This window comes from Sander vitreus, chromosome 23 (assembly GCF_031162955.1).
Source record: "Sander vitreus isolate 19-12246 chromosome 23, sanVit1, whole genome shotgun sequence".
NCBI lineage: Eukaryota > Metazoa > Chordata > Actinopteri > Perciformes > Percidae > Sander > Sander vitreus.
Window position 1 is genome coordinate 5959162 of NC_135877.1, and position 27559 is coordinate 5986720.

Below are 27559 nucleotides of genomic sequence, written 5' to 3' on the forward strand. Positions count from 1 at the left end.
CATTCACAGTATATATATTTTATGTATAGCTATTTACCTCAGACTAGTTTAAAAATGTTTTATTTCACACATGTACTCACAAACCGTGTGTACACACACACGCAATACAAAATTATGAAGTCTTAGCTTTAATCTTTTTTCCTTTCCTCTCCTCCACCTTTCACTCCGCCCTGACAGGAAGTTGAAGAAGCTGGTGCGTGCGTTAAAGGATAAAGGATCAGCGGAGAAGGAGATGGAGGGTGAGAGGCCTCCCCAGCAGTGGAACCTGGACTACGCCCTGGCTCCCTTTGAAGGCCTCACGCCTGAATACATGGAGATGAGTGAGTCACACACACACACACACACACACACACACGGAAAAAGCTTCACGGCCAAAGAACAGCAATTTACTGTAGGCACCAATGAGTATTCCTGTACATTACCAGGAGATGTTCTGTAATCTGTATCTGCGAGGACATTCTCTGGTAAAAGTGCACAGATAGACTAAAGAGTTTTTGGATGTAGGATTTATTTGTGTTTGCTTAATGTTCACACACACTCATGAAGACCGTCCCTTAGGAACAGCATTTTAGCGTCAGTTGTTGAAACCCTTTACGTTGACCTGACAAGAGCCTTTACCCGAGACGTGAATTATGACTTGTGTCTGTTGCAACAAACAACATATTAAATAACATATTTTTTCATTAGGTTTGGAGGACTTGTTGCATTCATCCACACACAAAAGTGCACACACGCTGTATATGCAGGAACTAATTTACGTTCATGTTCATCACCAACCCAGCACATAAACACTGCAGATTAAAGTTTTTTCCCCCTCATGCACAATCCATCTCAGCTGTGTGTTTAAATCGACATGTTTAATATTTAAGGCCAGCAAGTAATTAGCAAGTGACACAATATTTTGAACGGCTTTCAGTTTCATTCACCGGGGCCCTCTTTTTTCCAGTGCTTTGGTTAAAATGCCAGAATTGTGTTTGCTTTCGCTTTTTCAGGCATTTTTCTAGTCATTCAAATAGGAAATGGAAAGGGACCTTTGTTTATCCTCAGTTGTCTCAATTTGATAACAAATGACACCATGCTTATGCAGTACAGGCCTGTCACCTGCTGTTCGCAAATGTATTTAACACATTTTAACACAATGTCTAACTTGTTTTCACACATTTGTTGCATTAGATGGTTGCAGTCATGGAAAACATCTACATTATTACATTAGTGAATTCAGACCATTTGTGGAAAACTGGCAGTGGCTCGTCTTAGAACTACCAGTATGTCTTTATGTCTTTTGTTATATTAATTCAAACAAATACACACATACACAAACAGGACCTAGTGTATACACATTGCATTATGTATGGAGTAGTCTATATCCTCGACGTTCCACTCCCAGGATTGCTCCGGTGCCACAGGATATTCCGCCGGATGCATGTCTTTTTGTCGATGTCCATTTCCTTCCTCTTTCTTTGTGTTGATCGTTTAAACTCCGGTGGATTTCTGAGGACTATGGTTAACTGCTCCTCAGATCTCTGCAGGGTAAATCCAGACAGCTAGCTAGACTATCTGTCCAATCTGAGTTTTCTGTTGCACGACTAAAACAACTTTTGAATGTACACGTTGTTCAACCAAAACAAGTTCCTCCCCGAGGCTATTTTGCAGCGGCTCTGTGCAGAGCTAAGGGCCGCCCATGACGATTGTGATTGGTTTAAAGAAATGCAAATAAACCAGAGTACATTTTTCTCCCATCCTGGAATGATATGTGGACTAGCCAGACCCTCCTTTGCAGCACTGTGGAGGAAGGTCTGGCAAAGCGAGACTATGTATGGAGAGATGTCAGAGCTCCCAAACCAAGTCCCCACGGATTGAGCTACTGCCACGCCAGAATACGTTTTTAGTTCTTAGGTTTCCTAAATATTTCTGTACCATGATTTAGGCTGCAACATATCATCATTAAGGCAATTCATAGGTTAAATAGTTTAAAGGAGGGCCAGTTATATGGCAGTAAAAGTTGACTGATTCACTGCCTGAGAGAGGGAACGCTACTATATAGAGCCAATAAAGAGCTACAGGTGTTAGGGTTGTTATGTCTTAGGAACAGACAGACACACAAACACACACACACACACACACACACACACACACACACACACACACTCCATGATCAGTCTTAACCTTTCTTGGGAAAAAATAAAGCCTTAAAGGGATAGTTTGGTTATATGAGGTACTTCTCCAAAGCAATGTGCTGCTGTGGATGGGGGCAACATGGGCAGCAGCGGAACGTATTTTAGCCATCTAAAAAACAATGTCAGTTTTAGTGTACGCTACATTTAGAATATTTTCACTGCTTTACCTTGTCGACAGTTAACCCTGTTCTTTCCACAGAAGTTTACCCCCTCTTTTTGCCTGCTCAGTCTCCCTCTGCTAAAGTTCTTCTTCTGTATACTCTGGCTCATAAAGCTATCCTCTAGTCTTCACCGTGAATGCCATTTTGTCGTTGTTGTCATAATCACTAATTTCTTTATTTTCTTGTATTTGTTGACTCTTCCATAAACCGCTGAAAGTCTCACCCCAACAGCTAATCTGCGGTGTAATACAGCAGCGGCAAAGTTGCGCTTCTGCGTAGGAATACGGAAGTTCTAGTTAAGGAAATATAGTGCCAAAAGAGGGGCTAGCTGACAGCCTGAATAAAAGCAAAAATGTGCTTAAGAGAGAAACACACAGTAGATAAATGTATCTGACAGATAGTGACATGCTGATATGGCCACACAGCTTGATATTTCTGAGCAGTTCCCCCAGGTTGAGGAGTCAGAGTGCAGTTCAGCAAACATGCAGCAACAAGCTTGACTTAAGGAATTGTCCACATCTGTATGTGGAGAAATGTGAACCAGTAAAACTAGCTGTGAGCCTCATCTGAGGTCAAAGCCATAAAAAAAACATGTCAATTTTGGTGAAACTGTGAATAGCAATTCAATTTAAAGTGTTCTGAAATGTTCTTTTAAATGTGGGATTCAAAAAGAGCTTGGAAACATCTAAACAATGATCCAGGCTTATTTGAAATATCTGTCACTATCACCCACAACATCTGTTTGTTTGGTGGAATCAAGACTTAACTTCTCACAGAGTTCAGAACAGTCTAGAAGTTTTTCTTTACTTTAATAAAACATACAATTACCGTGTTGTGATATGATAATGTGGAGATTTCATGTGATACGGACTGAGGACAAAGGGAGAGAAAAACAGACGGAAGACCGAGCTGATGTCGCTGCAGGGCAAAGCAAGGAATGTAAGAAATGTCTGAGCTCTACATGCAAATGCACACTCACACATAGCTGTTAGATATATGAATGGGTAGTTGTGGGTTTGTGTCTTATTCATTATTTGTTTGTGTGTGTGTGCGTGTGTGTGTGTGCTCAGCTCGGCTCAGGTAGATACTGTAGCAAGGTTATTCTAAGCTTGCCCTCTAGCGCTCGCCGCTCGGCTGTCCTATTTTCTTCCTCGCAGCTCTTTGTCTCAGCGTGGCGTCCCGAGGTGAAGCCGTCAGTCTCCGGCTCGCTGGAAACCCCCGTTCCCACACTGCTAAAGTTCCACTGCTCCGACCAGAGCCGTACATCAGCCGAAGTCAGGCACCCTGCCTTGTCTTTCTCATGTTACCTCTCCATGTTCTTTGGAAGGAGGTGGATGTTGTTTAGAGCATTTATTGAAAGTTTGTAGCGGCAATAGTGTGATGAAGGTTATATCTTTAAAACTTGCTCCTTGGCCTTGGGTCAGCCCATTTTCTATTTGGTCCAAACAGCCTCGTGGGTCGAGAGATTCATTTTTATTTATCTCTCTGGAGTCTCTCTGGTCTCTGGGCCTCAGACAAAACCTTTGCCCTTCCTGTGGCCAAAGGGAAGCTGCTGTGGCAAGCCTAGACAAGTCTTTTAAGGCGCTCAGTGTTCTGCTTTTTGAACTACTATTTAAGTTGGCTGTAGTGAGTAAGGCTGCTGCTGCCAACAGCCCTACAGTACTGATATCCAGAGTTGGTGTGTGTGATTGTGATGTACTGTACAATAAGTTCCCATCAATTTTCGTTTTAATTTAAATCATGGCTGTCTCTAGGTTATCTAATCAGACTGACTTACATAACACACACAGAAAATACACACACAGAGTTCAACACACTGCTAAATCATAAAAAAAAGTCCCAGTTTGGCTGGTGCGGTGGAGTGTTTAACCTTAAAAGGCATCATCTGAACTACAGAGCGAGCCTGGACAGACAGTGGGACTCCTGACCTCACAAATGGTCATTCACGAACGTCAATCTGACGTCGTCTTAGTAGCTTTGATATGTGTGTTTCCAATATTGTAGATTTCTTTCTCACATGCCAACCTTTCTTATGTTGGCAAATAGCTAAAATGGCTGATATAAGATTCTTTTTACAGCAACTTCACCAGCAGAGCATGTACTAAGATGTTTCTCGAGAACAGTAATGCTGCTTGAAACACAGGAAGTTGGTTTGTATCCTATTACAATAAGGCTAAGTAGCTTTTGTAATTGCACAGACCCTTCTCACTGTGGTTATAGCATAGTATAGCATAGCAACATGTATTGCAGTCTGCCACATTGCATTTTTTCAAAAACTACTAGGATTCATGAAACACGGACATTTTCAAATAAGATCTTTTAATGCAATAATGACTTTGACTGTGAGCATAATCACATGAATATAATCACAGTACAGCGTTCACATGAGGTTTGAGGTTGATTGAATTTTGTTATACTTGTTAAACTTATGTTTAATGAAATTAATTGTTGCAGTAATCTTCTGTGATAACCTTCCACGTAATGTAGCATAAGAGTAAAAATTGTTTTATTGAGCTGTTGACATAATGTAGCTCTTCTATGTGTTTTGTTCTCTTTTCTTCATTTCCACCTCGTCTCTCGCTCCATGTAGGCCAGCTAGCCACCCCTAATTACTATTTCAACCATACCTGCCTATGATGATATGATGATACTACTATGGCGTAAAGTTAAACTTCAAACACATATGGTTTCTTTACTCCATCAAACTGCAGTAAGAAAGTTTAAAAAAAAAAATCTTGTTGTGGCCGGGTTGGCTCAGTTGGTAGAGCAGGCGCACATATACATAAAAGGTCCAGCGTTCGAGTCCGACCTGTGACGATTTCCTGCATGTCTTCCCCCTCTCTCTCCACTTTCTCACCTAGCTGTCCTGTCCATTAAAGGCGGAAAAGCCCAAAAAATAATCTTAAAAAAAAAGAAAAAAGTGTTGTTTGTTGAAACTGTGCCCTGCGGTAGAAAAGTATGTAGCTTGTGCGAATTACATAACTTCTAGCAATGGAATATCCACGAGTGATGTGTTCTTAGTGTTTAAAGAACTCTAGCAGCACCTGGAGGCTATGGAACCACACGCATTTTTGATACAGATATGTACATTTGAATGTCATCAGCATAATTATAAAACAGGATTCTCATTCTCTAATGTGTCGGATTAGGTTGCTTTACTGCATACATTTTGTGCCAGTGTACATGTGTGCACAGGGTGCATGGAGCAATGGGGATTATGGTAGACGCGGACTTCAATTCCTGATATAATACCACGTCCCATACATGGCCTCAATTGATGAATTATACACCAATGTATTTACGACAAGCCTGTTTTACATATTCACTTTCAAAATGAATCTAACAGTATATGTTGATGTTGAATAATAGTACCCGGACTGTAGCATGTTTGTTGATGGTTTTTCTCTTTTCTCCAGTCATCCAGTTTGGTTTTCGTCTCTCTGTTCGTGGCTTCGTTCCCGCTTGCTCCGCTCTTTGCTCTGCTCAACAACGTCATCGAGATCAGACTGGATGCCAAGAAGTTTGTGACGGAGCTACGCAGGCCAGTCGCCGTACGTGCTAAGGACATTGGTAAGCTGGTGTGACACACATCAAAAGGAAAGGACAAACACACAGAGCATAACTTACTAAGAAATACCGCATTTTCCCATACAACCAGGGTTTGAAACTAATATATAGTATATGAAAAATTCATATCATAAGGGAAATGAATACCGGTATACGGTATGAACCGGTATACCGCCCAGCACTACAATGTTATTTATCTTTAACCATCATTTATATGCCAAAAAAAAATCCCTAAAAATAAGAAGTATTTCCTCTGTAATTGTCATTGTCAGATAGGAAACAATTGTCAAGCAGCACCGGACACAAAAAGTCTCCAACGAAAACCAGACAGACACCCTTTAGCAGTTCAGTATAGTCATGTTATTGCTGTTGGCAAAAAGCTGTTGCTGTTGTCTCTTTAATGCTATCTTTTTAGGGGAAAACTAAAATAGCCTTAATTTCTCTATTCATTTTCAAGTTTGTTCATAGGGTTTTAAAGGGCCTTACTGAGCTCAAAGGTTTACTGCAAATCTGGATAACGTGTTCCTGCACACTATAGGTTTAAAAACAATTCTGACCTATTTAAAACTCAGGCCAAAAACTAAAATTAAATTAGCTAAAATAAGCCCTGTTTCACCGTGCTAGTGGCGAGGCAATGTCAGTCTGTTTGTCGGTCTGTCCGCAACTTTGGTCCAGACTGAAATAACTCAACTATTACATGGACTGCCATGAAATTCTGTATAGACATTCATAGTCCCAAGAGGCTGAATCCTAATCACTGAGGTGGTCCCCTGAACTTGTCCTCTAGAGCCACCACAAGGTCGACATTTGTGCTTTTGCTTTTCTTTAAGTCATTTTGTGCAACCATGAAATTTGGTACAGACATTCACGTCCCCCTAGGGATAAATTGTAATTATTTTGGAAGAAATCCTAACTTCTGATCTAAAACCATCATCAGGCCAAAATTCATATATTTGGCCAGTACTGGGGTATATGGCCAAATACCTGCAGAACTAATAACATACCCATCGACCCTAGCTGTAGTTTGTGTTTAGTGCTAATTAGAAAATATTAGCATGCTACCACGCTAAACTTAGATGGTGAACATGGTTAACATTATACCTGCTAAACATCAGCATGTTTAAATTTGAAACTAGCGTGGCTGTAGACTCTGACTCTGACTTGTTTCTTCCATGTTCCTGAAGAGTAAACTATTTGGATGGTTTTACTTGATAGCAGCACCATAAGCTATGCTATATGTAAACCTTTTGTTTTACAGAACTATAGATCTAACATACTCCATGCAAAGCTGCCTTAATCAAAATGTGTTTTAATAGAGTTAATTTAATGGATACTGTAATTGATTGACAGTACCAGCAATCTGATGAACACTTACATTGGAGAATAACAACCTGCACACAGGAAGGGCAGACAAAATGCATTTTGTAATATTGCATGCTTTAGGCAGAGTTCTGATAATTTTACAACCAGATTGAGTTTAATTCACATGCTATCAGAAACATTTGCCATTTTGTCAGTGTGCTTAAGACAGTGTTCCATCTTTTCCCTTCTTCTACCTCTTATCACTTGAATCATTCTCACTCGTTGCTCTTCTTTTTATAGGTGTATGGTACAACATACTGAGTGGAATGGGAAAATTCTCAGTCATTATAAATGTAAGTATTAATGCAATGTCCCGCTTTCTACTATCTGCTCATTGAATTAGTAATGAAGGCAGATAAATGCAAAATAAATGCATGTATTCTGCAGTAGGTACTCTACATCATGTGGCTGTTAACATCCCACAGAAGCCACTTTAACACTTTGATAAGTCAGCACTAACTCAGTTTTGTATAACATTGGTATTTTGTTTGTGATTTGGCACCCCTACAGTTTCAGAGTGAAATTCACTTATACACCGCTGTGGTGAATATGGACAGCTGTACATGTGCATTTGTTACAATTATATTTCTTACGATCAAAAACTAGCGTCTGACAACTTTGCTAACACAGCCCAACATCAAGCAAGTGCAACAACACAAGACATAGCAAGCCAGCTAATTTTACTTACTAGTCCAACAGTAGTCTTGCATGCCAGACCTATGTCCACAGCGCTGCAGAGTAAGGTCTGCCCCCTCCAAACATACACTCCTGGATAGGAGAAAAAAAACACTGGGTTGTTTGCATTTCCTTAAACCAATCACAATCATCTTGGGCAGTTAGGGTTAGGCTCCAGAGGCTGTGAGCATGGCTCTTCAAAATTGTCTCGGGAAGGGACTTTTTTGCACAAAAGAAAACGCTACAATATTAAATAAAGTTAACTGTTGACACAATACAGTAACTAGCAGTACAGTAACAGAGCTATATAAATTAGCTGGATACATGTTTAAACCTTATTTGCTCTTACCAGTGTATTGCCGTGTGTATTTTGTCCATAGCAAATTCCCACCAATAGGTCCCAAAACGTCCCAGTTAGAAAGTAAATGTCGTAAACATATTCTTTGTAAATCTTTACAATCATTCCCCAAAAGAACCAAGCAAGCCTGCCTTGTTGCACAATCCAAATTTTTCTTCAAAACTTTGCATTTTCTGCGAATAGCTTGCTAGCTCAAAGTAGAGGGTGACACGGGAATCAATTGTCGCTCCCATCCCATCCTGAGCCCACGAAAATACTCCCGTCATGTCTGAAACACCTTAACCTGCTGATCTGCGGATGTCAAGGTGTGTGTGTGTGTGTGTGTGTGTGTGTGTGTGTGTGTGTTGGTGGAGTCAGGAAAGTTATGCCTGGGCTTTTTCCTTGGCCACCAGAGCAAATCCTATTCCGTTTACTTTTAATACTAAAGAGTGAAGGTTTCAGAAAAACAAGCTGCAGGAGTTTTTTTGTTCTAGAGCTTTGGAACATTGGACACACATACACACACACTTAAGCTGGCCCAGGAGCTTCAAGGCAATGGAAAACTGGGAGCAGAATTCCCCTTTTGTGCATGCTATCTTGTACCAGTTCTACAGACTTTATTTAATATTACTAAATGAATACAATATTCAAATATCGCTAAAATACTTAGTTTACCAGAACTGTGATTTTAAACATCTGAAAATACACAGTTTGACCCCACCCCCACCCCCCTCCCCCCCTGCCGCTTTTCCAATAAAAAGGTAAAAGCCTAGATTTCATCAATTTTACAGGATCAAACTTCTTGTCTCATGGTGATTTTCTTTTTTTAAATGAATGCTCATGACAAATGTTTCACTCTCACTCTGTCTTTCTCTTTCTCTGTGGAGGCCTTTGTGATCTCCTTCACATCAGACTTCATCCCCCGGCTCGTCTACCAGTACACGTTCAGTCAGACCGGCACCATGCACGGCTTCATTGACCACACGCTCTCCTACTTCAACGTGTCCAATTTCAAACCTGGGTCGGGACCGCTGAACTTACAGCAAGGAAACATCACCATCTGCCGGTAAAAACATACACGCACACAAACACGCATGCACACACTTACAAGTTACAGATATTGGAAGCAATACTTACTGTCCTTTGTGACAGGCATTACATACAAATGACAAATCAATATTGTGATTATTTCATTCAGCATTCACACACACACACACACACACACACACACACACACACACAAATTTGCCCACACAGCCCTAGCTTTTTCTTGTTTTCTGATATTTTTCCTTTTACTGCCAGTGGAGTATTTTGTGCATTCAAGAAAACAGTCAAGTCACTTCATCTATTTTTACCTCAGAGGAGTTTAGTTTGGGAGATTTTATGTAACAGGATAAAACAACATTACCCTGTTTTGTCATACAGTAGCTTATTATAAATACCCCCCTTCAGTCTCTGTATCTACAACAAATAGCAACCGTTATCATGCTTATTTCAAGGCTAGTATTCATTTAATCTGAGAAATTAGAATCTGTTTCTTCTTTGGTTCATCTCCAAATGTTCTAGTCTTTCCTTTCAAACCTTTAGTCATATCGAGAGACCTCTTGGTAACCGCCTGAATAACATTTGCACTTTCTTGCATTCACACTGGACGCAATATGGAACAATCAAAGCCCTTTTACTGTTCACCATTTGATGTCAAACTCAGAAAGCTTTTGCACTGAAAGGTTTTGTGCCATAAAGCAACCCCATGCAGTTTTCTTTCTCTTCAAGTAAAAACCCTTAAAGCGGCCCAATGCTAGCTGTTCTAGCTGGTAGCCTACATTCTGTCCCGTCCCATTTAGAGCACTGGTTATGCGGATATGTTAACATTGAAAAGTTTATATCTGGATGTGGGTGATCTAAACCAAGGAGGCTTTGAAAAACAGACACAACACAAAGATTATCTGATCTGATCCTGGATAGCTAAACATGGGATGCCCAAATCTGAATAATTTTGCAACAAACAACTGGGCCCTGGAGATTCTGTTTTTGTAATAGCAGAGTAAGTCATAAAGCAACCAAGGCTGCACAATTCAAGGTTCAAGGTTCTTTATTTGTCACGTGCACAACAATAACAGAACTAGTTGTTGGCAATGAAAATCTTTTAATTAAAGCCATATGTATCTTAACAAGGTACCAAAATGCTCAATTATAGTCAGTGTAGTTGAAATTGGAATATCAGCATTTAAACGTGTTATAATAGATTATCTGCATAGAGCAAGTCTTATATTTAATGATGTGTCTATACAGTAGGGCTGATGCATTTTATGAGTGATAATTGAAGGGATTACAAAGATAAAGGGGGGAATCATGCACAAACTTACTTACCTGTATGGTTAGGTTGGACATTTGCGGGTGATAAAGAATAAAGTATTTGCCCTCTGTTTATTCTTTGAAGGCACAACATTAAAACACTTCATTGCCACAGGTAATTCTATTCTAGATGACCAAAGGCCTTTTCTGTTTCATAAATAAACTGCAGAGGTTTGAGATTGGCTGGAGTTGATGATTTTTTAGATTTAAAAATACAGTGCACTATTGTATCTTCTTTGCATTCTCACTCATGCCAGTGGCAAGCATCTCTTTCATAATATCAGTATAATGCGCTGTAGAAGAAAAGGTCATGGATGCCGGCGCCCACAGACAGGTCAGCCCGCTGTTACATAAGACAGCAAATCATTACAATGCAAGAATACAGCCTTTGTGCCAATATAGTGTGGTACGTCACGCCCGAAACACGACAAGATACTGGACGCCCTTGAATGCTTATAGGCATGAAATTGGCTTGAGGATGTTCCAAGAAGGGTGTGTCTGTCTGCATTGTGTGTAGCGTGGCACAGTGTATGTATCCAGGCAGTGTATTAGCTGCTTAAGGCAGATGATTCAACTCAGCATGTGAATGGAAGTATGTCAGATTCTCCAGACAGTTCATTTCTTTCCATGTATTCCTTCGCGCTGGCGACAGCCGTGGCCGGAGGCGTCATGCTTTCCGGTTGTCTGTCTTGTGAACGCGATATCTCAGAATCGCCTTGGAGGAATCTCTACTTGGACGTGATCTCACAAAATGCGTTTTTGGTCATATCTCAAGAATTCTTAAGCTTTAACATTTCATACAAATGTCCAATTGGATAAAATGATTAAGTAATGGCATTTTATATCAAAAAGGTCAAAGGTCAATTTTAATGTGACATCATAATGTTCTGAAAAAACACTTTTCTGGCCATAACTCAGGAACAGAAAGGGAGACATTTTGAACTTAAACTTGAAACTATGGTAATGTATGTAAAGCATTCATGTTTCGCCAACAAAATACCTCTTTTTTTATTAAATTGCTTCTTTATTAAGGTCTTGACTACATATATTATATGAGTGTGGACAGACATGGATGTAAACGGCAAGGCGGTAATTCTTGTTCTTTCTTACTTTCTAACCCAGTTCATTTTGGGACTCAAGTTGTATGGATAAATACAGTATATATAGGAAGGAAGAATAAGAGGTAAAGAATGGATAAATGGATGGATGAACAAGGAATTTGAGAGATGAGGGATACTATTATTGAACAGAAGAAAAGATGTAGAGGTAACACAGAGGAAACAAAGGAATGAGGGGGAGAGGTACTGAAGTTGGATGGATGGATAAATAGATGGGTGGTGTGACAGAAGCCAACCACTAAGGTATTAAATCTTTAATTAAGTTTAAAAACAGCAGTTTCTGCGTCAGTGGTCAGAGGAACACTGTACATATCTGCAGACATGTTTTCTCTCAAAATGTGGGTATACTGAATTTGGAGTGGGGGTTTGCAGCAAATACAGCCTAAATCAGTTTTACACTTCATTTATTTCTTTAAAAAAATTACAGCGTTAATGACTAATGCTGTGGTTTTTTTTATATCCAGCCATGTAACATCCTAGTCAGAAATGTGTCTGTTACGGTGGCCGACAGGGGCCAACGCCCTGCAACTTAAGAAAACACACGCAAATAGACAAAACACAAGCAAATTAAGAAAACAACTTCATTAATATGAACACATGCACAGCATTCAGCAAACGCGCTGCAAATACACACAACACAACCAAATACATAAACACGCTGCAAATACACACAACTCAACCAAATACATAAACGCGCTGCAAATATGAAACGATGCAAAAAGAAAAGCACACAAACCCAGAAAACAAATGCAACAAAAAAACGCAGCATCCAGATTACACAACGGAAGTCCTCCAGACCTCTAGAGGGAGCAGCTAGTGGAACAGCTGGATTTAAGACCCCACGGGAGAGAGAGAGAGAGAGAGAGAGAGAGAGCGCAACTGCATAGACTGTAAATATTAAGTCTATGTTTGAGATATGTTTTCTCTCGTTTGGTGGGTGTGTCTCGGCTCAGGTCACAGGTGATACTCAATCAGCAGAGACGTCTGTAAACTCGTGGTAATAAAACATTTAAAACTGCATCAGCGTTTAACGTTGACGTTTGTTTAAGCCATATTACATGAGAGGGTTTAATTTCGAGGTCCGAAAGGCGCATCACTGAAGTATAGGCCTCCTCAAGTGTGATATTGTGATTATACAACAACGGTTACCAACAAAATAAGTGATCAATCTGTATTCATATTGTGGAGCAATTCGCTCTTGAAATACAAAAAACAGACAGGATTTCTAGTCCCTCCCTGTTTAGTAAACCAGCCAATTTACCGCGGGATTTATCAAACTGGATAAATCCCGCTCACACATATAAACACAAAACTGCTTTGCTAACTCCATCGTGTTGTAAGTAAGACATCTGCCGAAAAAGTTATTGTATTCATTAGCATGATTGCCGTACTGTTTAGTCCACAAACATCCAACACACCAAAGTACAAAGACATAGACACCAGACGCGAGCTTTTATTTTGAAAAGCCGAAGCTCGGGGACGGCACTAGCCGGGAGGGCATGAGACGGGAGCATAGACTGTATATTATTAATATATTATGTTATTAATAATAATAATAATCTCTCCGTGGGGTCTTAAATCCAGCTGTTCCACTAGCTGCTCCCTCTAGAGGTCTGGAGGACTTCCGTTGTGTAATCTGGATGCTGCGTTTTTTTGTTGCATTTGTTTTCTGGGTTTGTGTGCTTTTCTTTTTGCATCGTTTCATATTTGCAGCGCGTTTATGTATTTGGTTGAGTTGTGTGTATTTGCAGCGCGTTTATGTATTTGGTTGTGTTGTGTGTATTTGCAGTGCGTTTGCTGAATGCTGCGCATGTGTTGTCATATTAATGAAGTTGTTTTCTTAATTTGCTTGTGTTTTGTCTATTTGCGTGTGTTTTCTTAAGTTGCAGGGCGTTGGCCCCTGTTGGCCACCGTAGTCTTTCCCAAACAAACACTGCATCTGTGTGATAGCTGTGATTTTGTTTGGCTGCACACAAGCACCAGCATTCTAAATGTACAGCAGCTGGTTACTGTATTAACTTTCTAGGCCGATACCAATTTTCATTGAGTTAGGCCAGCCGATACCGATTTTAGCCGATTCCGATTTCATTTTTTCTAACCTCTTTACAGCACACACAAATATTGATTTTCTATCTTTTCTTCAATAGAACATTTTTCACAGAACATAGAACATTTTTTGAACAGATAATGGATCACTATAAAATAGAACTATATAAATGACTCCTGGTGTGGGAAATTCACACACATCTAAAGTGCAATGTTAGAACCATTTCCTTCTTTTCACATCAAATATCCAACTAAAAATATGTGATTTTGGTTTTTGGTGTCCTACTTTTTCCTTGCAGGTGTTGCATATTGCCAACTTGTTATCTTCTGCACACACGCTAAAGAATTTCCAAACAGCTGACATGTTGCAGGTTAATTCACGAGGCTCCCTACATGTTCAAGAATAGCGCGGACACACGCTTCACACCGCGAGCGGGTACGCGCGACACACGGCGGAAAAGTTGAGAAAGTTAAAAGAGACTGTGTTGTCGCGTCCGTGTGTGTGTGTGTGTGGCTGCGTGTGTGCGTGCGTCCTTGAGAACTGTAACTCGTATAACTTATGTTGTCAGTTAATTGTAGCATTGACCGGCATGAAATCGGCATATGTCAGACTGACCTGCCGGTCGCCGGTCATGGCCGAGCATGTGAAAACCGGCCAGTTCCGGTCACCGGCCGGTCTATCGATGCATCTCTAACTATAATCTAGAATATTGAGTTAGATGCTCCACTATAACCAAACATGGAGTTTATACAAAACACACGCATGCAAGCATGCACGCTCGCACACACACACGCACACACAAACACACACACACACACACACACACACACAGGAAGCAAGAAAGAGGGAGAAACATGTCTTTGACAATAATATTTTATTTTTGATTCCACCCAAGTGGTTAAATTGACTGGAGCATGACAGGAGGGGAGGTCTTCAGTTTAGTTCACATTAAAAGTTGAGCCATAACAAAATACTGTAAAATATTGGCAAGAGAAAGATGAATAGATGAAAGAAAAAAAGAGAGTGAGAGAAGAGCTGACTCTCACAGGGCAGCATTCCTCACTCATGACTGTATAAGGATAAGGAATCAGACACCATAAGACCCCGCTGACACACACACAATGCAGACACACATTTCGCCCTCCTTCTCTATTATTTCTATACTGCTAGTTAAGTACTTCGTGACACAATCAGGACTTTTCATCTATTCCGCCTTCAGAGGAATTTAGTCATGACAGAGAGAGAAAGAGAGTGTGTGTGTGTGTGTGTGTGTGTGTGTGTGTGTGTGTGTGTGTGTCTGTCTGTCTGTCTCAGATGCCTCAACTTGAAACTTTGATCTGATCCATCACATTATTCTGACACGTTAAACTGCTGTGTGTTTTACTGCAAAGGACAGTTTACAGTGTGATTGGCGTTTCATGCATTCCCAGTTCTAATTCTTTTTCTTTTTTTACTTTCATTAACCTAAAAGATTTCAAATTCAGTTTTAGGCTTAGGTGTATAAATCTAACCTGAAATTATAATTGTCATTTTATCAGCAGTCTTACTTAGTTTTTTTCTGATAGGCCGTTTTCAAAGTAGAAAAAGCACAGGTGTTACTAGTAACATTAACGATGGTTCTTTTCTGTTCAAGTGTCCCAGTAAAGGTCTTTGCACAGAGTCCAAAATGTTCAAACAATAGTAAATGATGGGTTGATGGTTATAAACCTTTTATTTATTGACTTATTGCATACATATGTTATGCTCACGTGTAATTTGTAATATGGTATTAGGTTGTAACTGTAAGTTGAGTAGAGTGACCTAGAAAAAAGTTATTTATAAGAATTCTAGTCAGATAAAGCAATATTTAGGTGGTTTTAGGGAATGTAACGTTAACAACGGTAACTGGTGCAGCAACAAGCCTGGGACAAAATCACCAATATAAAGTAGAAGCTAGAAATCGATGCTAGAAACAGCTATCTATGTGTCGTTTAAAAGCTCTGAGCAACGCTTTGCAGCGTCCAAGTCGTTTTCACATTAAGACTTAAAGCTCGTGAACACACCGAAGTCGGAAGAACTGCTTCCCAACGTGGGAAATGGGACCATCTAAGGAGCATGTGAATGCACTATATTTCTTGGCAGTGAGCGGGGACTTCCTGACGTTTTTGATTGTTGCCCGGCAACCTCACGGTGACAACAGAACTCCAGGAAGTCCCTGCTCCCGGGGCCAAGAAATAGTCTGACACATGACCCCCCTATAAAAGCAGATAATTTGTCTGGCATTGCAGTGGGCTCATGATGATAAGAATACAGATAAACAAATGGTGGCAAAATAAGAGCATGAGCATTCTAGTCCTCCGCTGCTTAAATTTGGAGAAGTAACATCTTTTATCTTCTCGCTAGATGTATGCCAAATTTGTGTTTGGCTGTGGTGGCGAGGTCTTAAAAATCTCTATTTATAATGGAAGTCATATAAGACAAGGCAGAATACATCATCATTTAAAGTTAACAGTTACAACATTTTGCAATACATAGTTTTTGTAATTGTGTCTTTGTAGAGGGAATGTTTCTTAGCACAGTTTGCTTTTGAGGTAGTCTGACTACCGACGTCCTACTTCCATGTTCCCAGACATCTTGCTGGGGTCAGTAGTACTTCGGACCTCCATAACAGCCACAGTGGAAATAGACTTATGTAAGTTGTGTTTGCAAATGTTTGCCAATTCAGTATCTTCATATGCTCCATGAGCAATGGCTCATTATGAACATGAAGAGCAGAAAACATGTCTTGGCTATATCACCTCTTTTGTGACATTTTTCATCTTGATCTCTTAATCTTTATTTTCTTCTTCTTTTTGCTGGCCCATGTGATTAAATGTTTTCTCTTATTTTGTTAGTTGATTTTGTGCCCGGAAGACTGCTCTCTATATATCTAGATCTCCACATGATGCTTCACTTTGTGAATACATCTCAGTTTCTTTGGTCTCTTCTGTACATTCAGTGGTTTGGTATGATTCATTTTTGTGCCCCAAGATTAACAATGAGATGGGTTGTCTCCCTGCTATTGCCTTGAAAGGAATGCTATATGTTGCATCCCACAAAGAAAGGCTAGCTCTTTTAAAGTAGCTGTTGTGAAAATGGAGCCCAAAAGTACTGTAACATAAAGCCAATACCCCACTCCTCCTCCAGAGTCACTCCCTCCCATCGCTGTAAACTCCTTTCTTCAAGAAATATTTACAATTAAAGGCATGACTAAAGTCTTTAACAGACTTTAACGTTTGTTTTATAGGGTTGTTAGATGGTCAGAATAGTAACTCGCTGCTAAAATTCCCCCTTCTTGCCTGCACTCTGGCCACTCACAGTTTCAACTGTGTACAGTTGAAGGCCATCATTTAAAAATAAAACAAAAAAAATGCTCTATTTACTTTTCTGTCTCCATGAGCTGTTTCTGTTTAATCACTGCTGTGATTATCTGGTAAGATTGTCTAACATTGCTGCATGTGCTGACATCAGGCCACCATTTATGAGAAAATAGTTCTGATTACTTTGAAAACCCATACTGAAATCGCTGAAGGAGCATGTACATAGTTCTCAGTCAGCCAGCTTCAATGGCTACCTGAGTTACATGTGCTTTTACTCCTCAGATTGGTGTTCAGAAGGAAGTTTTGTAGCCTGCTGTATACAGTACAGACTCGTACCCTTTTCCCACCCAAAGTAGCGTGTGTATGCAAATTTTGCATACATGGGAAAACCCGCTAAAAATAGCCAATAGACACTTTTTATTTTATTTATTTAAACTTTATTTAACCAGGTAGGCCGGTGAGAACAGGTTCTCATTTGCAACGGCGACCTGGCCAAGACAAGCGTAGGCGTGCAAGACAACAAATAGTTTCACATTCAATACAGTACAAGAACACAGAATACAATATGCTACATAAAGTGCAGAATAAGTGGGCAATTACAAATGCCGGCACGTAGTGAGGTGCAAGTAAGTCGATGGATATGCGGTATACATGAACAGAGAGTCTATTTCTCTGCTGAGATGGTGTAAAGAGTCAGTAAACAGTTAGTCTAGTGGTCTAGTTAATGAGGTAGATCAGTTATAACACAATGTATAATAGACAGTCTAGATAAATGCTGAGGTGTAGTGAAGAGTCAATCTACAGTTAGTGCAAGTTGCGGTCTATTAAGTGATGTAGATCAGTAATAACATAGTAAGCAGTAATCAATCTATATAAATGCTGAATGTAGATAAGAGTCAATGTACAATTAGTGCAAAATGTGGTCTAGGTGGTGATGAAGATCAGTGATAACACAGTATACAAGAATAGACAGACTATATAAATGCTGAAATGTAGTAAAGAGTCAATATAGTCAATATGCATGGATTTAAAAAAATAAATCTGTTACTTATTCAGTCTCCATTTCAAACTCGACAAATTTGGGTGTGACCAGGTTGGCTCAGTTGGTAGAGCAGGCGCACATAAGTACATAGAGGGTTATACCTTGAGGTCCAGGGTTCGAGTCCGACCTGTGACGATTTCCTGCATGTATTCCATTAAAGGCGGAGAAGCCCAAATGTCCGAGTGCTGCTTACACAGAGATGGCTGATTTGAGAAAGAGTTACAGACAGAGGAGACAAGTGGGAATTATCTGTCCTGGGAATAAATGCTGATTGTAACCTTTCCCACTAAAGACAAAAGCCAGATGTCAGTTTTTTTTTTTGACCAGTGGGATACCAGTTGGGAAATAACTGTAGTGTTGTGTATTTCTTTTTGATAAATTTGATTTTGTGTAGCAGGCTTTTAAGCAGTTCCAGCCAACTCGGCTGGCCACTTGGCTGAAAGTTGAAACATTTTGATTGAATTATGCCATAGTTGTATTATAAAAAATAAAAAAAAACCTGACATTCGGCATACAGAGGGTGAGGCCATCTTTATGTTATTTAGGAGTGATTACATACAACAGGAAATAGCTGGCTCAAACTTCTCCATCAACTTGGCTTTGCACCAGGAATTACTAAACACAAACGTACACAAGTCGGCCCATCCAAACTATCAGTGGATGTACTGTTAATGCTGAACACTGACGTTTGTACATAAATGCTAATCCAGCAGATTCTCTTCTGTCATTATTATTATTCTCATTATAATAACAAAGCATCAAGGGGGTTTCTCCTTTACATTTTGCAGTTACATTATGCCCCTGAGACTGATGTCTCAAACAGCCTGGCTGCAGCGGGACATCAATTCACTGTGTTCCCTGATCCTTTGTTGTTGCAGTGCAGCCAACAGATTCAGCAGCAGCAGCAGCAGCTCTGGCGCCTGAATTGTTTGACTGCCACAAGTTACAGTACATTGCTAATACCATGTTTTCAGTTATTTGGCCTCTTAAAGTCTGCTAATGAGACACTTGGCACAAAACAACCTGCAGTCTGTGCACTTAGTAACAAGTCATACACCAACATAAGAACCATTAAATGACCCAGCTGGCTTGATAGATAAAAGCAACCTGCCAGCGACAAAAGGGGACATTTTAGTCTCAGGGATGTTGACCCAATATTTACTTTTTAGTGAGATAACAAAGCATAACTTAATTTCATGAATGACTAACCAAAGCTGGCTCTAGAATGTTTTTATTTGTGTGTTAGATCCTCAACTTCTTCAAGCCTTCAACTTCAACATCAAATTGGAACTTCACCTTTCTCTTATGACAAAAACAGATAAACAGCTGTTTTTGTGTGCGTTTTGTGTGCTTGTCCAGTCACATACATTCTTTCAGTCTTTAATGTGACAGGGCAGTTATACATTCTCTGTTTTTCTCTCTTTTTTTTTTGTCATTCCTTCTCTCGTTTCTCACTCTTGTCATTGACTCTCTTTATCTCAAAGTTTATCTCATTCTTTTGCCTTGGTTCCTTTCCTCTTTCAATCTTTCTTATTCTCCTCTGTCGTCTCTCTCTTTGATTCCTTATCCTCGTTTTAAACTGTCGGCTGTTCCCTCCACATGTGGTAGTTTTCTGCTGTTTGTTTTGCCAGCACAATGAAGAGTATTTACTACAAAGAAAACAAAGGGTTAGGAATCCTAAACTGTATTGCACTTTGAGTCGGATCCAAAGCTGAGTAGGTTTTAATGAGGGCAGGTCTCAGCCAGGTAAAGCTAAATCAGCCTATATAGCTCAGTAGGTAGAGCAGGCGCCCATATGTAGAGGTTTACTCCTCGACCCAGTGGGCCCGAGTTCGACTCCGACCTGTGGCCTTTTGCTGCATGTCATTGCCTCTCTCTCCCCTTTCGTTTCTTCAGCTGTCCTGTCAATAAAAGCCTAAAAATGCCCAAAAAATAATAATAAAAAAAAAAGATATATCTGTTTGGCTCACAGGATGGAGAAGAAAAGTGTGTCTGGCAGATTCTCAGCAATCAGCTGTCCATCAAAAAGTAGGGGGGTGGGGGTCCTTCCTTATTTTATCCATTGATTAAGTGTGTGTTTCTGTAGGTGGTGCTTTTGATGTAGTTACTGCTCATGCTAACTACCCACTTAGTTCCAAAACAAAGCTGCACCAGGCCTAAAACAGTAAAGCAATAGACATTTGAGTTACTCAACTTTTAGCACCCACTCTCTATACATGTGTGTTTTTTCCTAGGTACAAAGACTACAGGGAGCCGCCATGGTCTCCAGACCCATACGTGGTCTCCAAACAGTACTGGTGTGTCCTGGCTGCAAGACTGGCTTTCGTCATATTGTTCCAGGTATTGTGTTTTGTTCACAGGCTGGTCAATTTCCATCGGCTCATAAGACCATTTAAAAGCAGGCCGAGAGAAAGACGGAAATTAGTCATACGTCTTTAGCAGGTGCATCCACACGTTCGGAACTTTTCCAATACATCACTCTCATTATTCTGCAGTATAGTTCAAAGCACCCCCAGTGTATTTTGCATTGTGTCATTTCTGTTGCGTTCTGCAGTTGAATGGATTTGTTTAACAAAAAGGCAGATAAAGCAATTGTGTGTGCATAGAGTATGTGTGGGCCAGTCTTTCCTAATTAGGTGGATCACAATGTACTCTCATTATGAGCGGGACTATTACCAGATGCCTCAGTCCGTTAGCATCTAGCTCATTAAAAAAAAAAAAACATCTGTCTGTCCGCCTGCACGCCTCACTTACATAGGTCTACCAAATGGCCTTCAACAACTAAGCTGTTGGAGTTTTCCTTCCCCCCCCATCTAAGGGTTGTCCCCCCCCTAGAAATATCATTAAAACAATGCTGTGTATTGTAAATAACATAATGATGTATACTTAAAATATCTGTGTAAGCAGAAAAACAATGCAAACCCCCAAAAATGCTTTTTAAGTTTAGAAACATTTTGAGTCCTCCCTCCGTTGCCTCACAGTGGTTTGGTCCACTGCATGCTGTAGGATCTGCGCTAGACTCACAGTCACATCGGGTAGTGACAGGAATGTAGTAAGTAGGCGGTTCAAGGCTGTTTTATTTGCATTAAACATCGGATGAAGTTGTTCTTTTCTCAAATGGAAATGATGCTGAGTAATTAATAAATTAGTCATGACAAAAAAAAGTTCGCTATGCTAGTGTAATATAATGTAACATTACCTAGCTTGTTTAATAGCTTGTTGGATAGAAATGCACCCACCTAACGTTATGTGTGTGTGAACTGATATTAGGGTTAATATTGAAGATCTACAGTTGTGTTTTGCTCAATATGAAGTTAAGTGGCTGATCAGTTAAATATATATCCTCTGTCCCAGAAGAAACCTAATATTTATGTGGAGGACGCAAGATCATTTTATAATTATAATATGACCGCGTGGTGAACCTATGAACCGAACTCATAGACATCTGACATTAAAGATTTGTGTAGTTGTATCCTTTTTTCAGTACACCAAAACGCCAAGTAAGTACAATAAGTCCTCATATCAAGACAATTTGGTAACATCTTTATAAAAATGGGTGCTTATAATGGAAATACTAACGTCACTATGTCACTGGCAAAGGAGACAGAAAGAACTGAGGAACAGGGAGACCAGGGACAGACAGGTGTAGAGTCTCAGGGAGACCAGGGAGACCAGGGACAGACAGGTGTAGAGTCTCAGGGAGACCAGGGACAGACAGGTGTAGAGTCTCAGGGAGACCAGGGACAGACAGGTGTAGAGTCTCAGGGACACCAGGGACAGTCAGGTGTAGAGTCTCAGGGAGACCAGGGACAGTCAGGTGGAGAGTCTCAGGGAGACCAGGGACAGTCAGGTGGAGAGTCTCAGGGAGACCAAGGACAGACAGGTGTAGAGTCTCAGGGAGACCAGGGACAGTCAGGTGTAGAGTCTCAGGGACACCAGGGACAGTCAGGTGTAGAGTCTCAGGGAGACCAGGGACAGTCAGGTGGAGAGTCTCAGGGAGACCAGGGACAGTCAGGTGGAGAGTCTCAGGGAGACCAGGGACAGTCAGGTGTAGAGTCTCGGGTAAGTGTGTTGAGCTCAGTCCATATTTTTGGAGGGTGAGCAGATGAGCTTTACCAGTGGCTCACTAATTTACATTATGATCAGCTAATTTAACAAGTGTACAAAAGCATTGTATTTCTTTTACATGGGGACATTTTTCAAAATAAGTCATTATGTTTTAAGGCATTTTTGTGGCTTGATTATAAACAACTTAAAAATAAATACATGATTTTAAAGAAGAATATTTCGTTCAAATTAGTCAGCTTTTTCATTGAATCAAGAGAAACGCTGGCTAATGGTACAGTCCCCATGCTACACTAATGATAGTATTAAGGCTTTCCTCTGTGAACACATGTCCTCTACGAGTATAATTGTGGCTGTATTATTTGTGTCCTCTTCAAAAATTGCTCTTCAGAAATGTTATGTTTATTGTCCCCCCCCATACTTTTAGATCAGATTTACGCCCATGCAGGCCTAGTTTACAAGTTTTGAGATCAGAGATTTTCAGGAGAGTGTGGGAGAGATGTGAGGCAAGAGATAGAGATAATAGCAAAAAGACGCATCCAGTAATCCAGCGATACTTGGCTGTATATCTACAGGTAAATTGCAAACAGGAACTGCTAATAACTAATTCAGCATACTTTCAGTGGTGCCAATTTGCCAAAATGTAAAACAAAACAAAATATATATATATATGCTGAAAAACAGGTTTCAAGTTGTAGCCCAGAGCGTAACTCATTGAATCCATGGCACCATTATACATTCTTTACACAGTATACTCCCCAAGGCCTCCAAATTATGCAAACTGTATTTTCCATCTAAGAGCTAGAGATAACCTGACAAGCCAAAGCCAGACCCACATCAAGATGTTGGGTCTGGGAACTCACCATTGGCAGGACTCAATCCGAGGGGGGGGATAAACGGTTGTCTTTCAAATTCCCTCTGCACTCATAGCCAACCAGAGCAACGCTAGTTAATTAATTAGTTGATTAAAATCTTGCTGTATCCAGTCGGCAAAACTCGGAACACATCTTCCTTTTTTAAGAATGACTTCAGTGCTTAACTCCAAGTCTTCCAGAGTCGCGGCCAAAGACGATTCCAAAGACAGCTGTTCGCCAGCAGCAGCAGCCATCTTCTTTGTTTTCAAGTAGCAGGGAATTCACGTGGAACCGTCGCAACTCTGCCGTCATTATCTTAAGCCCGCCCACCGACTCTATACACAATGTGATTGGCCTGACCAGAGTTTGTTTTTTCCAGCTCGCAAGCCAACAGAGAGTTGCTAGACTGACCCTGGCTGCAAATTACATTTGCTGCAGCTAGGGTGGTCTAGATTTCTTGGCTAAGAGATAGAAGTTAAACAAAAAAATAACGAGAAAATTCATTGACATTTCCTTTTTTATGTTGAACTATGAATGTATATATTTTTTTTACGTTAGAATGTCCCATCAACATGGCTCATAAACAGATATTTGTGTTGAAAAACTCTTTCTTATCCTAGATTCTTTGTAACATCACAAAGTTTTTTTTCCTCCACCTGTCACTTTTGTCATCTATCTCTTTTCAATTGTCTTCATATCCATCCTTCTTTTCCTCCCTCACACATCGCTTTCTCCCCTTCTCTCCCTCCTCCAGAATCTGGTGATGTTCCTCAGCCTCGTGGTCGCCTGGGGGATCCCGGACGTTCCCAAAACCGTCGTGGAGCAGTTCAAACGGGAGAAGAAGCTCCTGGTCGAGGTGTTCTTACGGGAAGAGAAGGAAAAATTGCAGCTCATCCAGAGCCTCTTCTCCAAGGACGCCACCCTCCGCCAAGCCAGCCACACGCTCCACCCGGGTCAGGGCTTGCCCATCCCGGGCCGCTACAGTACTCTACCCCCGCTTCCAACACAGGGCTCGGCCCGAGACGGAGGCGTGCCGAGAGCGAGGTGTAGGGCCGCCAGCTTCAGCCAGTTCACCGGGCAGATTCCCCCGTCGCCCAGAAATGAAAATGAGAATTCAAGACACACGGCGGTGTGACATGGAACACAAACATCTGTAGGACATCTGTGCTTCAGCTGGACCTCAGGACCGGTTAAACGTGTTGCTCTCTCCGTGAATGTCTTTGCCTGTGTCTTTTGTGTCCTGGTGTGTCTGACACAGTAGAAATGTGTGATAAAAAAAATATAAAAATCACAGAATAATTAGTGTGGTTGAATGTGCAATGTCCACACTGGTTGAACGAGTGTCTGTGTTGTTCCTCCTCGCATCGACTGTTCACCTGATAAAATGTTAGGATTTTTACTTTTTGGTAAAAATATCAATGATTTAGCAAGGCACACTTGCTTCATAGCGTAGACAAGCAATAATTACAGTATTAGGCTGAACAATTGAATATTACAACAAACTGGAAGAGACTGGAGATAAAGAAAGAACTAATAATAAATGGACAGATTCATTGATGAGCACCTAATCAACACAACAGATTGATGGACATGGGCTTATTACTAGGGCTGAGGACTGCTTTATGTGCTTATGCTCTATATGTATTTACGTTTTTACCAGAATTTGTAGCAGCTGCAACATTCCACATTTCCTGTACAATACATTTTAAGACATTGAACTGAAAGCACACAGGAGCCTCTCAGAAGTGCAAATCATTTTCTGTACACCATTACTGTTCCAGCTGATTTGTCTCCATAAAATTCAGAAATCACTTTGAATCATACAATTGTAATGTTAGTCAATACACAGCTGCTGGTTATTGTTTCTCTGCATTCTGCTCTACATATTTGATGGATGGATGCACATGCCAATGTGGCACACTGTTGCATACCACTCATAGATTATAGTCCAAGCTGTAGTTTTAGGAATAGCTCTGTAAAGCAAATGTTTTTTTTTGTTCGTTTGTTTTTTTCTGTTAGCCATATGGACTTTACAGCTGTCAACTGAGAAAGAATAACTTAATAACTACACTTAACTTCTGAATGCACAGAGAAAGCCAATTCTTTTGCAAACTGTTAATGGCAGTGAGCTAGATATTATCTCACTGCTTTTATTGCCAAGGGAACAAATGCTTCCCTTGACAACACTTCTTTCATGAAATACCAGACTGTATACTCTGACATTCCTGCAGGTCAGTAATAAATCTGGGTTACTGCTGCCCAAATAGAACTGTGTCTCACGTAAAAGAACTTACTGATGTCACGCAACCTCGGGCAGCCATGTTTGAAGTCTTCAGCGCTTGAGAAACACAGACTGTCATCATATTTTATTTTGTATAACTGGTCCATCTGTTTCTGACTGCTGAGAATCTGTCATTTCATCACTGATAGATCTGATGGATATATGTTTAGATAAATAATAGCTTGTTAGCTTGCTAACATAGCCCTTCTATCTGGTCCAACTATTACTGTATAGTAAACAAATAATTAGCATACTAATTAAGTTAGTTTTTGCATGTTAAAGAAAATTGAATTTTCACTTTTTGTGCAAGGAAATATAAGCTATAAAGATACTGCTGCTAATGTGCATAATCTTCCATTTTTCAAGAAAATGATAAAGTCAATTTTGTCTTTTGTCTTTTGGCTGCGGTTGGCTGACATTTTGGGGCTTGCGTTGCTAGGAGATACACTGTCAACCAATCTCCGTGGTGCGCTACTTATTGGACCATGTTCTAGCCCTGTAGCCTACGAACAAAAAAGCAAGATGTTTTTCCTTGCATTCTCTGCAAGCCCACATAGTATTGATTAACTATGGTTAGACATGTTTCCCTTTATAACACTCAATATTCAAAATGACCCATGCTATTCCCAGGAAGTGGAAGCTAATTACCCTAGCTTGCTAACCTTAGCACTGATCCCCACATGCTTTTGTTCATGTTATTTCAACACCTGCAGAGTTATCCTGTCCAAGAAGGGGGTCAAGCTAGCGTTAGCGGTCTCTCTTTCATGGGTCCAGATAAGGTTATGGTAAATAACCAGACTGACAAAACTCACAGGTAGTCTGTAAACTATAACTTACAGAATCACGGAGTAACGTACGGACTGCTCAAATCACAGATGCATTCACGTTTTCTGTGGTCTGGCCATTTGGAGCTCTTTGAAGTTTCCCAATATCCCTGAATGCAACACTGACATAATTTCCTGTCTGAAAGATTTGAGTTTTGGTGCTGACATTTTGTTTTGGGGAAAGAAATGTTAGTAGAAAAATGTAAATTACCATATGGGTTTTATTCATCGATGACAGTGATGAGACAAAATTATTTGCATAATTTTATACAGGTATGTAGTAAATGTTTGCTGATAAGCACCAATGAATGACTAGTGAATTCTGAATGTTTGTTTTGAACAGTAAATGTTAGCATGAATTTGAATCATTTCTGGGAAATATTACAGATGGTACCCAATAGATGTGTTGTGCACTTTCATGTTTTATACTATTAGAAAAAATGAGGAAGACATTCCCCATATCTGGCAGTTTTTGAGCCTAAAACAGTAGGTAGGAAAGGAAGCTAACTATTTCAACCATTTCTCAATTTCTTTTAGCTAACTATTTGAACCATTTCTCAATTTCTTTTAGCTAACTATTTCAACCATTTATCCTTCTTTTAGCTAACTATTTAAACCATTTAGCCTATCCTTTTCTTTTAGCTAACTATTTCAACCATTTATCCTTCTTTTAGCTAACTATTTCAACCATTTAGCCTATCCTTTTCTTTTAGCTAACTATTTCAACCATTTCTCCATTTCTTTTAGCAAACTATTTCAACCATTTATCCATTTCTTTTAGCTAACTATTTTAACCATTTAGCCTATCCTTTTCTTTTAGCTATTTCAACCATTTCTCCATTTCTTTTAGCTAACTATTTCAACCATTTAGCCTATCCATTTCTTTTAGCTAACTATTTCAGCCATTTCTTTTAGCTTAACATTTCAATTATTTGTCCATTTCTTTTAGCTAACTATAAACATTACTTTTAGCCAAGTGTTTTGGTGTGTTCTGTGTGTGGTAATGGAACACACACACACACACACAGTGGGGGTTGGAGCTGGTGCGTGTATGAATCTAGCAACCTTTTGCCATTGTAAACTTTCTTTCCTTTTTCCTTGAAGGCCAACTTGTCTGTCCTGTCCCAGCGGTGCATATGTCATTTAACCCATTTTGCTCTTTGGGGAGCATAGGTCATTTATGAACTTTCTCCAGCTCCTTCGGTGTTGGGCGCTTTTCTTTGATTCCTTCCAGGATGTTGTCTTCTTCTTGATCTTGTTGTGGCTCCCAGGTTAAGGCCTGTCTGGTCGTGCTGAAGCATGGTTTCCTCATGGTATATGCTCCAGCCCAGCCCCTTTTCCGCCGTTTGATTTGTG

The 27559-nt window shown here is 40.2% G+C and overlaps 1 protein-coding gene across 1 annotated transcript in view; it reads left to right on the forward strand.

Moving 5' to 3' along the window:
* The window catches only part of LOC144512439 (anoctamin-1-like), an 84990-nt gene extending 59677 nt beyond the window's left edge, over positions 1-25313 (forward strand). Inside the window, 7 exon segments of the mRNA XM_078243200.1 lie at positions 178-320; positions 5755-5768; positions 5770-5908; positions 7508-7560; positions 9167-9345; positions 20414-20519; positions 23853-25313. Coding sequence (XP_078099326.1) covers positions 178-320; positions 5755-5768; positions 5770-5908; positions 7508-7560; positions 9167-9345; positions 20414-20519; positions 23853-24233 — 1015 coding nt within the window. The 3' untranslated portion in view covers positions 24234-25313.
* The last annotated feature ends 2246 nt before the right edge of the window (positions 25314-27559 follow it).